At 38.9% G+C, this 16,414-nt stretch overlaps 1 protein-coding gene across 3 annotated transcripts; it reads left to right on the top strand.

Annotated features, from left to right (window-relative positions):
• The first annotated feature begins 3,561 nt into the window (after window positions 1-3,561).
• Window positions 3,562-16,392, top strand: gss (glutathione synthetase). Of its 3 annotated transcripts, none has more exons than XM_064298584.1 (13): window positions 3,562-3,909; window positions 4,444-4,578; window positions 5,872-6,017; window positions 6,367-6,442; window positions 8,053-8,192; window positions 10,966-11,082; window positions 12,120-12,200; window positions 12,408-12,485; window positions 12,666-12,732; window positions 13,549-13,743; window positions 14,316-14,397; window positions 14,508-14,697; window positions 15,722-16,392. In XM_064298584.1, the coding sequence occupies exons 2-13, from the start codon at window positions 4,444-4,446 to the stop codon at window positions 15,843-15,845; spliced, it is 1,431 nt and encodes a 476-aa protein (XP_064154654.1). In that variant the 5' UTR covers window positions 3,562-3,909; the 3' UTR covers window positions 15,846-16,392. The 3 variants fall into 3 exon arrangements, with proteins under 3 accessions (XP_064154654.1, XP_064154653.1, XP_064154655.1); XM_064298583.1 differs by having other exon boundaries at window positions 3,563-3,985; XM_064298585.1 differs by lacking the exon at window positions 3,562-3,909 and adding an exon at window positions 4,045-4,273.
• The last annotated feature ends 22 nt before the right edge of the window (window positions 16,393-16,414 follow it).

Consider the following 16,414-nt stretch of genomic DNA (forward strand, 5'->3'; position numbering starts at 1 on the left):
CAGCGCTATTCAGTTTTACATATATTCATTGGTTTGTTTTTCTGTTTACACCTTGGATGACTTGGCATGCCCGCCTCAAGAGCTCAATATTTTCGGTCATTAAATGCAGTTTTTTAGTCATTAGTAATGAGCAAGATCATCAAAAGCACAAACAAATAATGATGATAGCTGTGTGAGAACTTTTGGAACTATCTGTTTATTTAAATACCTTTAGTTATTAGGACTGGACAGGCAGGGTGCAGAAATTAAGTGTCAGATATTTGAGGTTTATACAATCACAGGGATCGTGTTCTTTGACCAAGAGCAACTGTTTTGGTTTAATTCTAATTTATACCGTGGCCACATTGTGGTGTGTTAAATTTCACACTTTCGTCTACAGCTTTTTTGATTATAGATTTCTTTTTTAATCCTTTACATTTTTTGAAAATTGTTTTATACTTGGCTAACTTTATACCTTATATATGTGTGTGTGTGAGCGTGTGTGAGGATGGACATAATTGAGAATTTAAAAAAAGCCTTTCTTGTTCTCTTGTGAATGGTCTGTGTTCCCTCACAAAACTGCAAATTTTAGGAAAATAATTTTGCTTGTTTCCTCGGGGAGTTTGTACTGTACGTCATAACCTCAAATATATTCTTAGTTTTCACGGTTTGTTTCTTTCCTTGTCTTAGCGACAGTGCATGAATAGCACTTCCGTGATATAGGACACACTCTTACGATGCTTGTAGAGAAAGAAATATTTAATGGCATCCAGTAATGGTCGTTACATGTCTATTTATGAGTAATAATAGATGGAAATTATGAGCCACGATTTCACTCTATCACATTTTTGTTCACTATCAGTGTATTACAAGGTGTTGTAACGTCATATTTTATATAGCTGAATAAACCAAATCATTGTATATCACAATTAATGAACTACCTTGTTTCGTTACGTGTTTCTCTGTTTTGTAAACTGCGTTAGCGTCGTTTACTTTCAGAAATTGTGTCATCAGTCTAATATCTTAAATGATTTCCCAGTGTTAACACTGGGCGGTGCTATTTCCTTCCCTTTAATAAATTAAGGACGCAGTCACGTATGTGGAATATTTCAGGGACACAGTTCTGAAATTGCTGATTCCACAACTGCAATTTGAATTTATTGCATTAAGAACACCAACATTTACTACATTGTCGATTGAGGCATCGGGCATTTACTATCTAGCAAAACAACTACCTGTCCAATTGTATAACGTTGCATAGGGTTAAACGTTAGATTGGCACATCACTGGCGATGTGGGTTTATTCATTTAACAAAACGTTCTGTTGCGCTTCGAATGTTCCGACTATTACAGGAAGCTCATTCTGAAAAGTTTGCTACTTTAACGTTACGTTTCGACGTGGGGACGAAAATGTTGACTTCGCCAAGTCGCTGGTGTAATAACAAATTTAATGTTAAACGATATTACGTTACATACATTTAGCAAACGCTGTTATACACAGAATAACTGACAATAAGTGAACATAAGTGCAGGATTGATAGTGTCATACCTCAGTTAAAGGAATTGGGTACAGTTTAAAGGCCTAACACAATTGCAACGTTTTATGTACAGTTCAACCAGAGATTGTAATCAAAGTATTTCCGGTTTAGCGTTGTTTCTGTTTTGCGTTTGGCTGCTCTTTCTAGCGGATCAGTTTTGACCAATGACATCCTGAGCCAATGGGAATTTGGAGCGGAAAAGGCGACGCGAGAGTATAATCTCGAGCAATTTTCTGCCTCCGATAACTAGAACAGGAACCAGTATCTACCAGTATTAAAACAAGATCAAATACCATAGACCAGACATGGGCAAACTACGGCCCGCGGGCCACGTACGGCCCGTTAGGCTTTTTAATCCGGCCCGCCGAACTTGTCCAAATTATAGTAAAAACCTTCTTTTTTCCCCTTTCCCTGCAATGCCCACCTTTCCCCAATAGATGGCGCACTCGAAACACATTGACCGTTGTTGGAGTGGCGCGTATTTCTCTTTATTTCACTTTAATTTTCACTTCGTTTCACGTCACCATTAAGCCCTTCTGTAAAAATGAGCGGACCAAAGAGAAGGAAAGTGGACAGCGAATGCCGAGTGTTTAATAAGGAGTGGACAACAAAATACTTCTTCACTGAAGTCCGATCAAAGGCTGTATGTCTGATATGCCAAGAAGCTGTTGCGGTTTTCAAAGAGTACAATATCAGCCGTCACTTTGCCACGAAACATGCAAACTATGCTAGCAAGCAGTCAACACAAGAACGGGCGGCTACTGCTCAGAGGTTGGCAGCTAATTTACAGAATCAACAGAACTTTTTTCACCGACAAACTGCAATTCAAGAGTCAAGTACCAAGGCAAGTTATTTGCTGGCATTCAAATTAGCAAAGGCTAGCAAGCCTTTCTCCGAAGGCGAGTTTTTGAAAGAGTGCATGGTAGAGACAGCAGGTCTCTTGTGTCCGGAGAGCAAAGCCAAGTTTGAAAAAATTTGCGTGTGTTATTTGAATCTATTTACATTTCCTCATCCCAGTATCTGCGAAATAGTATGTAAATGTCATATCTTGCATATTCCTTGAGACAAATTTATTAATTGATAAGGGCTATTTTTCACATTTGAAAGACAGTTAATAAATTGGGTTGTAGTGTTCTTACTGTGCTATGAGGTTTGCACACACTACATTTAATGCTTTAGTATATCCGGCCCAAACACTCCCTCCAAATGCACCTGGCCCGGCCCCTCTGTCAAATTTGAAAACCCATTGTGGCCCGCGAGTCAAAAAGTTTGCCCACCCCTGCCATAGACTGTAGAAAAGATTAAAAACCTGGAACCCTTACAGAATATGGAACATGGACCGAGATAAGATAATAAGCGCACGACAAGGGCTAATCCATTTCAGGATTTTGTGTGAACATTTGCCAACATTTATCTGGATAGCTACAGGGTCTGCTGGTTTTTGTTTTCACCTTAAAATCAGCACCCAATTGAGACCCAAGGCACCAAGAGAGTTGAGTTAACTGTGTAATCAACTGCTCTAATTGATTCACGAAGTGCAGAGTCACTGTGAAAACCAGCAGACCCTGTAGCTCTCCAGGACCAGGGTTGGAGACCACTGAATTAGCCCAATCATATCTTGATCTGGCGTGTATAAGCACCAGCTACAGCCGCAGACTGCAAGTGTATCCTAGAGATTTTATTGAGCTCAAATACAGGAGTGAAGCAGCATAGTTTATAGAGCTGTCGGAAAACTATATCTATGGTAATCGGTTGGAACAAAAACCAGCACGCAGATCGACTCTTCAGGACCGGAGTTGTGCACCCCTGCTTTAGGCTCTCAAGACCGCTATTATTTTTAACGCCCGCGTGTTTCTTGAATATCCATTCATATTTTAAGCATCAGCGGAAAATTCTCAGGACTGTCATTAGATTGTAGAATTCATTTAGTTGTAGAATAAACCTACCAATCTCCAGACACTATTCTCCATTACATTGCTTTATAACATGTTTATCTTACAATTTGTGTACCATCTTGGCTTCAGCTTCAGAGGTGGGTCATTCATGGCCATGACCCAGCCGTTTGGCCTGCATAAACTCGTGTTTCTATAAACGTTTTTGACATAAACTGACTTTGAACAATCACATTTGAACCACTGAGTCTTTAAGCGTGGAGTGAAGCCATCGATATGACGAAATAATTTTCTTCTGCTATGTGGCTGCCGGCGTGAATGGAAATTAGTCGTGATTGCACAGATTGCGTGTGTTCCTGCATCCGTGTTTTCTTACGTACTGGCACTCTACGTACATTTTTCATTAACTTGTGTGGATACCGGAAAACGAGTTTAGGTTGAAGCTGAGGTGCTGCACTTGACATAAGTGAACCTGTTTATCCTGGAAATATCCGTTTGTCGTAAGGATAGACCGAAGAAGAAGCAATTCACCTTACTGAAACGCATCCCACCACGTGTGCCAATAATATAAGCACGGTGTGTTCGTGTTAATATCTACCCAACGTTACTTAATTAACTTTAGTTAGCGCTAGTCAACCTTAAGTGTTATCTGCCGTTGTATGTCGTTTAACTTAGCTAATGCTTGCAAGACAACAGCTAAATGGCTTTGCTCGTAATGTAGTTTTGATGTGTAAAATCTTGATGGTGTATTCCTGAGCTTTTCTGTCGTCTATAATGTTGTTTTGATCGCTAGCGGCTAGACATCCATTTAATTTGCACCAGTCACAAACTGCGTGGTTAAACGGGATGTGCAAATCATGATGAGTATGCAATTTATCAAATTCTAAAGCAATGGGCGTACTTTGTCTAATTGATGTTCTTTTAGCACAGGTTATTGTTTCTATGATTGTTATTTTGATCTTTACGGAAGTACTTCTTCATCGCGGTTTAAGTTGCGAAGGTTTTCAGAATTTTTAAATGCTATGCTATTACAGATGGTTTCAAAGGCAGTGCCAGAGGACGTGTTAATGAATGGAGCGCTGATCAGGGATTTAGAAGCTGTGGCCAAAGACACGGCCCTTCTGCATGGAGTTTTAATGAGGACAAAGGAGTCTCCAAATTCGTCAGAGGTGAACTTTTCTTTGGCTTTAATTTAATAAGCATGTACGACAGAAATTGCCTGTATTATTATGATTCTACTACTGTTCCCCTAGAAAAGCTGAAATCAGGTTAGCACAGGAGAGGAATGACTGGGGCTCAGTCAGGCGAATAGGCAGTGCTCTACACAGCCTGGAATGCTGTTTATTTTGTAATGTTTTGTCTGCAGATTTGGAAACGAATTGTTATAAAATTGCACAGTGAGCTGGAATTAACTGATACAGAAAGGCAGATGCTTGGAATAACAGTTTGGCATCTATTTAAGTTCTGTTTATTAGGTTATTGCAAAATTGTATTAAATCGGTTTTAGGGGAAGACACACTGCTATATACAGTAGGTCTATGTAGCGTTTATCAATGGGGGGGGGAAAGTGGAAACTTTTGGGCTGGCCAAGTCAGTCCCCTGATTAAATCATATATATCATTATATATATATATATATATATATATATATATTTTACAGACACATTTTTGTATTTTGTTAAATAAAGTAATATTTTAAGTAATAGACTACTTTTCAGGTGGTAACTTGATCAAGGGTCTCTGGGATTACCTGGAGAGCCAGAAGTAAGCGAAACAGCCAAAATCTGCAGAAGAACTGTGGCAAGTTCTCCAAAATGCTTGGAACAACCTACCAGCCGATTTTCTTATAAAACTGCCGGGCAGTGTACATAAGAGAATTGATGTAGTTTTAAAGGCGAAGGGTGGTCACACCAAACATTGATTTTATTTTGTTTTTAACTATTTACTGCTCTTTATATAATTTTTTCGATATTTATAACCGTTCATTTCATTATTTTTGAAAGCATCTTAGCTGTACAGCATTTTTTTTTACAGGTGCCTTTTGCACAGTACTGTATATAATGATTTACATCTATTTGAGAATGCATTTCACTTGTTGAAGAGAACACTGAAGACAGAACACCCTAAAACAAAGATCAACTGAAAGTGGCTGCAGTGAAGGCCTGGAAAGGCATTTACAAAGAAGATTTCAAACATTTGGTGATGTCAGTAGGTCATAGAGCTGATGCATTTATTGTATTTAAGGGCTACGTAACCAAATATCAGACTTTATTGCTTTTGTTTACTTTCAAGTATATCTGTGAAATTAGGCTACTTATGCACCGCTGAAAATGGGGGGACAACAATTCCAAATGCCTTAAGTATATACATATATATATATATATATATATCTCAAAAGTAATCAATTTCTCTCTACCTTTACCTTACCTTTGGAGGGCACTGTATCTTCTGTTCTGATTGCAGGTGGTGAGCTATGCCCCAATCACGCTCTTTCCTTCCCCATTACCAAAAGTGCTCTTCGACCAGGGGATTGCTGTGCAGACACATTTCAACCGGCTGGTGGACAAGATCAGCCAGGATTCCAAATTCCTCCAAGAGGCCCTGGCCAGGTAACATCAAAATTCAGTCTTGCGTGCTTGCTGTTGTATGGAAGGAATGTGGTCTCCATGTAAATAAGGTGTTAATTTCTTTAAATTTTCTGCTAATCCAGCTGCTGATTGTGTGAGTATATGAGAATATGCTACTAAAGGTGACCCCCCTCTTGAGTCACAACAAGGTTATGATTGGTAGTGGGCCCTGGATTTAGTTATATGCCCTGCATAGGTAAAAGCAGCAGTCAGAAACCTGTAGCAGATTTGAAATGCTTCTTTATACTGAGTATTGGAATAAGGGAAGCTGATATTAATTATGTCACAGTGGAGAAATATGATGTTCAATTTAATTATTTCATTTCCCCAGCACCATCAAAGTGGATGATTTCACTGCAAGGTTGTTCGATATATACATGCACATTCTTCAAGAAGGGTGTTCCCAGGTAGGCAGACAGACATTTCTTACAAATCTTTGAAAATCATTTTAATTATGTTTCACAGCTATTGTTTTTCAAATTTGAAATTGGCAGTAGCTTGTACAGCGGAGTAGTCCTTCACAGCTCAATCCTGACGTCCGTTGACGTATGCTATGCATCATTTCCTGTTACTAGGAAACACTTAGTACGGTAATTTAATGCTTTCATTTACTTTCAAGTTCATCTTTGAATTTGGAGTACTTTTGCAACATTAATCCCTTGTAGCATTTCTACTACATTCCATTCTACTGCTACTTTACACCAGGCTGGCCAGTGGAGGATGGGCTGCCCCCTCCATAGCCAGGTTCCTCTCGAAATTTCTTCCCAGTGGGGAGTTTACCCTATGTACTTGCTATTTGGGGGTTCAGGCCTGGTGTTTTGCTCTGTTTGCTCTGTTTCTTGCTTTGCTACTCTGTAAAACGTCTTTGTGACAGTTCTCTGTAGAAAGCGCTATACAAATAAAATTTAATTGAATTAATTTCTTACAAACTGCCAAATTATGTACTATATTAGTACAGTACACTATATATTTTATTGCATTAGTATATAGTATGCATTTGGCACACAGCATTGGGCTTAACGGAATCAACTGTTTGGAACATCATTAATAAGGAGGAGTACTCAGTGATTGCAAAGAGCCTGGTAGGCCAAGGAAGACCTCTACAATTGATGGCCAAAGAATTCTCAACAAAATGAAGAAAAACCCCCAAACACCTCTTCTACAGCGGCCACAGTGCTAGATGCAAAACAGTGTGCAAACTGCCAAAAACCGGATGGCCAGGTTACCGTATGCTAAGAAAAGAGCCTGCAGAGTTCTGGAAAAAGGTCTTGTGGACAGAAGAGACCAATATTAACTTGTATCAGAGTGATGGCAAGAGCAAAGTGTGGAGGCCAAAAGGAACTCTCCAAGACTGATCAGAAAAGTCTGTTTAATATGGGGAGCGGGGGCATGTATAAAAAATGCTGTAATTTCTACATGGTGAAAGGTTTGGCCAATGTCTTTTTTTCTTATTTCTCAGCCTCATAAGAGCATCCTTTACTTTCTTTGGCACAACTCTGTTCATGTTGACAAATACCAATATCAGACTTTAAAGGTAATCAAAAGCCTAGAATCAAGACTAGATCAAGAAAACTTGTATAAATGCACTAAGGAAGCAATTGAACACCTGACTAATCATAAACAGCTGTGAAGCCATTTGCCCAAATATTATGGTGCCCTGAAATGGAGGAGTGTGTATACAAAGTGCTGCAATTTCTACATGGTGAAATGCAAAATGTACCCTTTTATAAAAGCTTAGTGAACATTTTAACCACATGTGAATTTTTTAATTATAAATGAAACATTTCAGAGTACACAGCCAAATAAAGAAAAAATGTCTTTGTCCCAAACATAATGGAGCTCGCTGTTAATCTAGTATATAACAATTTGATTGGTTGACATGTAATACAAATTAACTGTATATTTCAAATTCACAGCCAATAAAGTCAACTACAACAATTCTTTGTAATGTGAGTTATAACTAGTGCAGTTTTACAAGTTTAATTGTTCAGAGTTTTGTTTTTGTTGCGATTTTCAGCCAATAGCTGTGGGCCTGAATCGATCTGACTACATGCTGGACCGAGGGACAGATGGAAACACAACCTTGAAGCAGATTGAGATCAATACCATTGCAGCCAGTTTTGGAGGGCTTGCTTCACGGACTCCAGCTGTTCACAGGTACCGCATGCCCTAATAGAAGATAACTTGAGGGCAAGATATGTGGTGCAAGGTAACTGACTCATGTGATAAGAGCAGTAGTCTCCAACCATGGTCCTGAGAGCTACAGGGTCTGCTGGCTTTCATAGTGATTCTGCAGTCTGCAGTTCATGAATCAATTAGAGCAGTTGATTACACAGTTAACTCAACTCACCTTGTGTCTTGGGTCTCAGTTGGGTGCTGATTTTAAGGTGAAAACAAAAACCAGCAGACCCTGTAGCTCTCCAGAACTAGGGTTGGAGACCACTGGATTAGAGCAAAAGACTCCTTACCTGGACACTTAACGGGGACTGGCCCAAAATAAGGAACACTGGAGCATATGTTGCTCAGGGCAAAATACACTTCATTTAAACAGTGTATTTTGCCCTCAGAAACCTGTGCTCCAGTGTTCCTTATTTTAGGCACCATGAGGTGTCCAAGTTAGGAGTTTTTTAACTGGCTCTTCTCCAGTCCTCTTAATTCGCAGGCTTGAAGCACATTGGGCTTCTTTATCATATGACTCATGTGATGTTGGAATCTTCTTGCTAGCACGGGAGTTTGATTCCTGTCATGGCACCTTTTCAGCTGTCAACCTGTCTGTTACCCGTTACCTTCTCTGCTTTCTTTGTTTGAATGAAGCAAAAAATGAGAAATGAGGCATATCTGCACTCCTTTTTTTAAAAAGATGGCGTGGGCTCTCAGAACTCTTGAGGTGAAGTCAGTTGAACCAGCTCCAAGATGAACACTGTTATTTGCATGAAGTAATTTGCTGACCTGGCATACTAGTTAATTTCACTTGTAAGGAGGCACCTTTTCGTTTCTGAGCATAGCTGAATTCTTGATATTGACCTAGCATTCACCAGATGTGAAATAAAGATGTACATTCTAACTAATTTTGATGTTCAAATATTCGTAAGTTTTAATGATGGGTGGGTGTTTGTTTAACCGTGAAAATAGATTAATTAGACTTTGGACGGTATCGACGTCTCCCGAGCTGAAAACAAATTTTCCCACTGCAATTACAGTTTTCTCCACCAGTCGGCGCAAACCTATTTTGTGGGTTCAGGCCTGTTTTTTGCCCAATTTTCTATTATATTTCCATTGTAAAGCCTCTTTGTGTTTGTATCTATTTAAAAAGTGCTATGGAAATAAAAATTTAATTAAATATTATTCAGAAATGCACAGTGGAATTGCATGCCATGGGCTGACTTGCTGGTTTCCCCAATATGTTTTTATCAATTTAAGAAATGTAATATAAAGAAATAATGCAGCGTAAAATATGATGTAAATCAATCAAAGGCTTTATTGAATGTCAAAATAAACATAACCTTGTTATAGGCAACATGTACTTCTTACTCATAACATACAAAACATAAGTAAACTGGCATTTGTACTGTTTCAATGAATAGTAGGCCTACTTTTGCAAATATGTAAAATGTGTAGATAATGCTATTTGCTAAAACCTGGTAGAAATGCCTTCCAAAGCAAAAACAGTAGGGTTAGCCTATTATACTGAAGGCCCTTTTGATCTTTTACATTGTTAAAGGAAAATGTAGCAGAAGCCTGTAACGTTGTTTGCTTTATGTAAGCAAAACAGCCACCAGTAGGCCTATTATAAACAAAGCAGTCACTTGTTGTTTGGAACTTGGCTTTTGTGGCTGTCTCTTATGTTTCCTATTGCCATTCTACCCTGGCAGTGTTTGTTTTGCGGGAAGGGACTTGATAATCTGGTTCACCATATTTCATAAGTTCTCTGAAGCCCTTACCTTCAACAAAGCTGAGTAGCAGTATTTCTTTGCTGACACTTTAGCGATCAGTTCTGATATTTTTTCTGCTCGAACTGAGTCTCATTTATGAGCCAGGCTAGTAAATGAAGTTATAGGAACTTCCTTGCATTCTGCTGTTTGGTCAAGACTAGTCTTTTCTGGATGCTTCAGCGACATTATTCAGCATTGCACTGATTGAACTATTACTCAGTTTGGCATTACATATCTCACACACAAAGGTAGTCTTACTTTCAGCATCAAAATATTGCCGGACATGACACTTCTTTTTTTACGTCATACTAAATCGCGACTTGTTCTCCCTGACATCCTGTGGTACAGTGCACATCTATTAGAGTACTTGAATACTGTGTCCGAATACTGGCACCTCCCACGGTTAACTGTATTCGACTACTCGTGCGCACTTATAATATGAACATGAGTTTGAAAGATGCAGCTATGTTTTGGTGTCAAGGTTGGCTATGTTCTGCCGGGGCTTCCCCAGGTTACGGCTGCCTTATCTCTTCTCCTGATCATACTGGGCTCCCACAGGTTACTATTTTTCATTAGTCATTCTGCACTCGCTCTCCTATAGTACTGTGTAAGCTGTAGAAAATAGTCATTGGCTCTCAGGTGAGTGCATTGGAGTGTTCATGCTTCACCATATTGGCAGTATTAATGGTTGCTATGTAACTCCCAAGCATTAGATAAGTTCAGAAGTGAGACGAATGTACTTTCTTTACTGTCTTTCATTTAGTTTGAATATACATCAATAAAGTAAACAAAGCAGTGATTTCAATACATTCTCATCAAGCTTGATTATAGTTTTGTTGAAGCATCACCTGGTCCAGTGTGAAGAATTCTTTGCTGGTAAAGTACTGAATCTTTGCTGAGGTGTCATCATTGACTAGTGGGCAATTCTGTCATGTTACAACCTGCAAATTACTTGAATTTGTTTCTGATAATGTCATCTTTCCCTTGTGGCCCACCAGGCACATTCTGAAGGTTGCTAGTCGATTAGAGGAGCAGAAAAGGATCCTGGACAATAACCCAGCGGCAGGGCTCGCCAAGGCCCTGGCTTTGGCCTGGAAGTTGTATGGCTCTGAGAGGTGTGTTATGTTTTTGGCTAGTAAGGGGTCCACTATTTTGTATAGAGTGCATTGGAAGCTCCCCTGACAATTATTGTCTATTAGCTTTGCAGTTATCTCAAAGATTCTTTGGTAAATAGAATTCTGAGAGTAATTTGTTGCCTTATAGATGTAGCACTGATGCAGTATGATATAGTTTTGAATGACTGTTATTTTCAAGTTCATGTAGAGTCATTTTTCTCAGATTTTCTCTTCCATACGCAACTTGAATCAAGAACAGAATGAATGTTTTTATGGCAAATGTGTCCTGTTTTAGTTCACAGGCATTCAAAATAAATCCATTGTAATGTCTTCAACAATGTTTTGTGTATTTCTTAGATAACTTTTGTTAGATTGTTGACATTCTTGTAACCTTGCAGTTGAGCCTGTTTTATTAGTAATGTAAGATTCTGTTACTTTCAAACTTAGCTGGCTCTTGCATTGACCCGCTGAAAACCTGTGGTTTTGCATGTCCTTATGATTTGTAAAAGCACTTTTTTCTTATATTTCCTTTTGGGATAATGATGCTATTTGAATAACTGTAACTGAAATAGGTTAGCTCTATAATGGTATTTACTTAAGTTTCCAGTCTTAATTGTAGGTTTTATTCACTTAACTTTTACACTTATTGATTATAAATTGATTTTCTGTGCCTTCTTGGTGTGATCACATTTTTATATTCCTTAAACAACACAGATGTTCTCTACTTTTATGAGACACTCTGGAAGAGAGTGTCTGCTAAGTGATTGTCATGTAATGGCTTGAAATTGTGAACATTTGGGGATACAGTAGGACCTTGAAATTAATTCCATGTATTCCCTTTATACTCCAGGCAATATAGAATGTTTCATAGCTTCCGAATGTGGCTGAGATTAACACTTCTGAAACTACGATGTAGTCTGTCCCTAAATGTGGTCGTACTTTATTAACTAAAGGAAAAAAGTTCCTGGTGAACGTTTGGAATGAATACAGTCTCAGTAATAGCAGAAAGATTTAACAGCACTTCCTGTTTTCTGCAGGGCTGTGGTCATGTTTCTGGTGGAGGATGTCCAAATGAATATCTATGACCATCGATATGTTGAGAATGAACTGTGGAACAGGTAAGTTGATACAGTCCAACAGAGAGTGGTTAATGATTCGTTTATCTTAAGTCTTCTTGCGAAAGCACAAGCTTCTTCATTTGCATCCATGGTTTCAAAGGGATTCCTGGCACCAAGTTACTCTGGTTACCGTGTAGGACAATACGGTTGTTTAAGTTCTGTGAATTTTTCCCCACTGGCTTCTAAGTGCCTTTTTTCTGTCTACAGAAATATTCCAGTCATAAGAAGGCGGTTTGAAGATGTAAGTAAGACTGGATTGCTGGACCAGGACAAGAGGCTGTTTATGTAGGTTTACGTTACTTATCTCTTCTTTACTCTTTAAACGTGCTCTTGTTGTGGCCATATTTAAATGGCTAAAAGTGCGGTACTGTTATTTATTTATTTTTTTACTATATTTAAAAAACATACAAGAAAGGCTTAGTTAAAAGATTGACCTGAATGAATTGTTTGTTTTTGTCTTTGTAGAGATGGTCAAGAGGTTGCAATAGTGTACTTCCGCAATGGATACATGCCTCAGAACTACACGGAACAGGTCTGTACACAGTTACTGTTATTTTTAGGGTCTTCTATTTTTCACCAAATCTGTGAGTTTAATTTTTCTCCTGTATAAAAAGAACCCACTTTGCCCATTGCTGTTAATCAATACAATAAATAGAATTTGTAATTAAACTGCACGGCTTACAGTTGAAATTCTACAGTCTCAGGTTCTCTATACTATAGTTTTATTGCCTTTGAGAATTTTGACCTGAAAATGGAGTAAATCCTGGAATGTGAAGCAAGCTTATTGTATTTAAACAAATTTCATTATTCCTGCCCAAGAAGCCGATGCTTAGTTCGAGTTGATGAAAGGTTCAACTTGATATTCATGGCAATGGATAACTGCTACTTCATGAGAGAATATTATTTTATCTGATCTGTGTTTGTATTTGTTCTATCGATCTTCGGTATGCACTTATTGTACATCATTTTAGATAAAAATGTCGAAAAATGTAATGTAATACAAAATGGTGAGTAGCTTTGAAGAGAAGCAAAAGTGGAGCGCACTGTGTACTTTATAGGAGGCAAAAACTATTTTTATTGCAGAAATGATGCTCTAAAAAGCCCCACAGAATAGATATCTGTCTTGTTTTAAGCTGCCGATGAATCACCTTGAAATCACCATGGATATCTTGATTGACGATCAATTGAACTGATGGATGATGTCCAATAGCAACCTATCCTTCATTGGCCCAACCCTACCTGATTTACTTGAGTAAATCTGTTGTTGTATAAAAATATAATTTGCTCTGAATAAGGGTATCTGATAAATAAAAAGGTAATACTGATCCTGAGTAACGTGTTTGTACAGAGTTGGGAGGCAAGGCTTCTGATGGAGCGGTCTCTGGCAGTCAAGTGTCCCGACATCGGCACCCACTTGGCTGGAACTAAGAAAGTGCAGCAGGAGCTAGCCCGACCTGGGGTCCTGGAGAAGTTCTTTCCGGATGACCCGGAGGCTGTGGCTCAGATCCGAGCAACTTTTGCTGGACTTTATTCCCTGGACATGGTGAGAGGAAAATGGCTGGTTTCAAAAGCTCAAGTTGAACAACATTGTGATAATAATAAAATGATTTTTGTAATAATGATCATTTAAAAGAGGAAAGGTTTTCGTTTGCTAGGCGTGCTAAATGTTTGCGGTGCTCATGACCTGATAAATCATTAAAGATGACTGGAAAAATCAACAACATAAAAAGGAAGCACAAAAAATATTCACTCATGTCTTATCTGACTATTCAGGAAATGCCACCTGAGAATAAATCAGATGCCCCAACATGGAAAAATATTTTTATGTTTTTACATGTTAATAACTTTAAAAGATGAATGCAAGAACCTTACCTTGTGTTAGTTACCTTGGATACTTTTGTATCCCTCAGCATGCTGCTTGAAAATGAATATCTAATAGCATGTTGGGGCAAGTCAGTGGTGTTATCACATAGTCTCCGTCCACTGAACAGACCAGTTTAATGTGAATGAGGAATGGTTTTAATGAGAAACCTGAGCCTACTTTTCCTGTCTGGTACAATCACAGGTCTTTTGTGCTGCTATCTGAAGTGTATGGATATTGTTCCTGTTGTGTAGGGAGAGGAGGGAGACAAGAATGTGGCTATGGCCTTGGCAAACCCAGACCGGTATGTCCTGAAACCCCAGAGGGAGGGAGGGGGTAAGGCAGCCCTGCTTTTTATATTCCAGCATTCCTTTATTTCGGAGGCCATCCTCAACATTTCCTTGGTTGTATGACTCACCTGCTGATGCTCAGTTCTGTTTTGGCAGGTAACAATATCTACGGTGCAGACATCTGCCAGGTGCTGTCAGGAGTGAAGTGCAGCTCAGAAAGGACAGCCTACATTCTGATGGACAAGGTCCAGCCCCAGCCTGTCCACAACTATCTGCTGAGGAGCGGCTGTCCTCTGAAACTCAACACATGTCTGAGTGAGCTTGGCATCTTCGGAGCCTATGTGAGGTACACACTGCACTAAATGAAGAGATTAGTGCTTACAATATTGGGATGGCAGGTATGCCATCCTGCCATGTTACGGCTAGATGGGGCGACATGCCTCTACACCACCAAGAGTTTGGAACTTTGCTGGAACATTTTTCTACAGAAATAACCACAATGACCACAGACACTCTGCCCTTAAAAACCTTAACTTCTATACCTTATGACCTCATGTAAACAGACAGAATTCACAAACAACTTCACATGTCCATGCAATAGAATGTTACATGTGATGATGTCTTTTTGTAGGCCAACACGTACGTTTCTTCATGGGTTCCCTCAGCAGATTTCCAATCCTTTTTTCCCATAGAGATTTTGTTTTCTGCCGAAAATAAGGTCTGTAGTTAATGTACGCCTAAGAGAGTTCTGAGTTTTGTTCTACGAGATAAAGCTCAACTGTGAATTTCAAAGCCGTTGTGTGCTTTAAAAAAGTAAGTTGCTGACAAGTCGCTATATTGAAACTACAACAACGCTCACATTTCTGGCTACTGCTGTGCAAATTTCCATACTAGCCCACGACAGTTGTGGCCAAATTTTGATATCAATACTTTTAATGGCAGGCTTAGATTTAGGAGGTTTTTATTAATGACTTTTGACACAGCTTTGTATGCATGAGTGACTTAGCATTTTTGGTATGGTGAAAACATGTTTTTGTTGATCTTTTACCCTGGTGTATATTCATTTCACCAGGCACTTGTGGAAATGTAAGCATCTTTTGCATTTTAACATCAATTGGAAATTAAAGCTCACTGAAATTCACAAAAAATTGCATGCAATAATAGAATACAGCTTCAGTATTGAGTGCAAAAGTAACATTCTAGTTATACTGACTGCACAGACATATTGAGGGTCTGTGAAAATACTGTTTTGTATTGATTGGTTGGACACATTTTAATTTTTAATGCGTAATGTAGTTCAGTTGTTTCAGCATTGTCACTGTGTTAAAATCTGTGAGCCGTATGCCATGCTTTTTCAATTTTCCACACAGACAGGGGACAAATATGCTGCTCAATGAGTGTGCCGGACATCTTCTTAGAACCAAAAGTGCAGAATATTCCGATGGAGGTGTGGCAGCAGGAGTGGCAGTCCTGGATAACCCACTTCTCCTCTGACCTACCTGGTGGACCCAACCACCAGGTGGAACAGTGACGGACCAGAAATACCTCAAATGGCCTTCCTTTTCCCCCAAGGGTGCTGCTCTATGCTACAAATAACAAAAAATTGTAAATGCATATTTTTTGATGTGCTGCTGGATGTATGCATTTCAAAAGACAGTTTTGGTCTTGGGGGTGGGTGGGGGGTGTGTGGAGTTCATAGAAACCACATTGGTTCAGATATTGACATTTACTGATGAGCAGCCTTGATGTAGAGATTGTATGAAAAATTGTATGGAAAAATGATTTTTGAACACCTGACAAGTGATTCACAAATGGTTGTGTGGGAGTAGAAAACCATGAAATTTCATAGTCCGCTAACTCCTACTAACTGTCAGAGCAGATTTCCCATTTATGTTCAAATGTACTGTAGGTGTAACCTTTGCAAGAGTATATGTTTTGAAAATATATATTCTTTAGCAGTAGGTCTTCGTTAGTGATGTGCTTCATGGCCCTACTGAGGCAAATTATTTCACAATAAAATAAGCATGTGCCCAACTTCAAAGTTAAGCTGTGGTTTTAGCAGG

The sequence above is a fragment of the Anguilla rostrata genome, chromosome 11 (assembly GCF_018555375.3).
Source record: "Anguilla rostrata isolate EN2019 chromosome 11, ASM1855537v3, whole genome shotgun sequence".
NCBI classification, from domain to species: Eukaryota; Metazoa; Chordata; class Actinopteri; order Anguilliformes; family Anguillidae; genus Anguilla; species Anguilla rostrata.

What these genes read in the sequence shown, in the direction of transcription:
- gss (XM_064298584.1), top strand. Translation starts at nt 4,444, where the DNA reads ATGGTTTCAAAGGCAGTGCCAGAGGACGTGTTAATGAATGGAGCGCTG. An exon ending in TTCAAGAAGGGTGTTCCCAG is followed by an intron (nt 6,443 to 8,052) that starts GTAGGCAGACAG and finishes TGCGATTTTCAG; the next exon opens with CCAATAGCTGTGGGCCTGAA. An exon ending in CAGGACAAGAGGCTGTTTAT is followed by an intron (nt 12,486 to 12,665) that starts GTAGGTTTACGT and finishes TTGTCTTTGTAG; the next exon opens with AGATGGTCAAGAGGTTGCAA.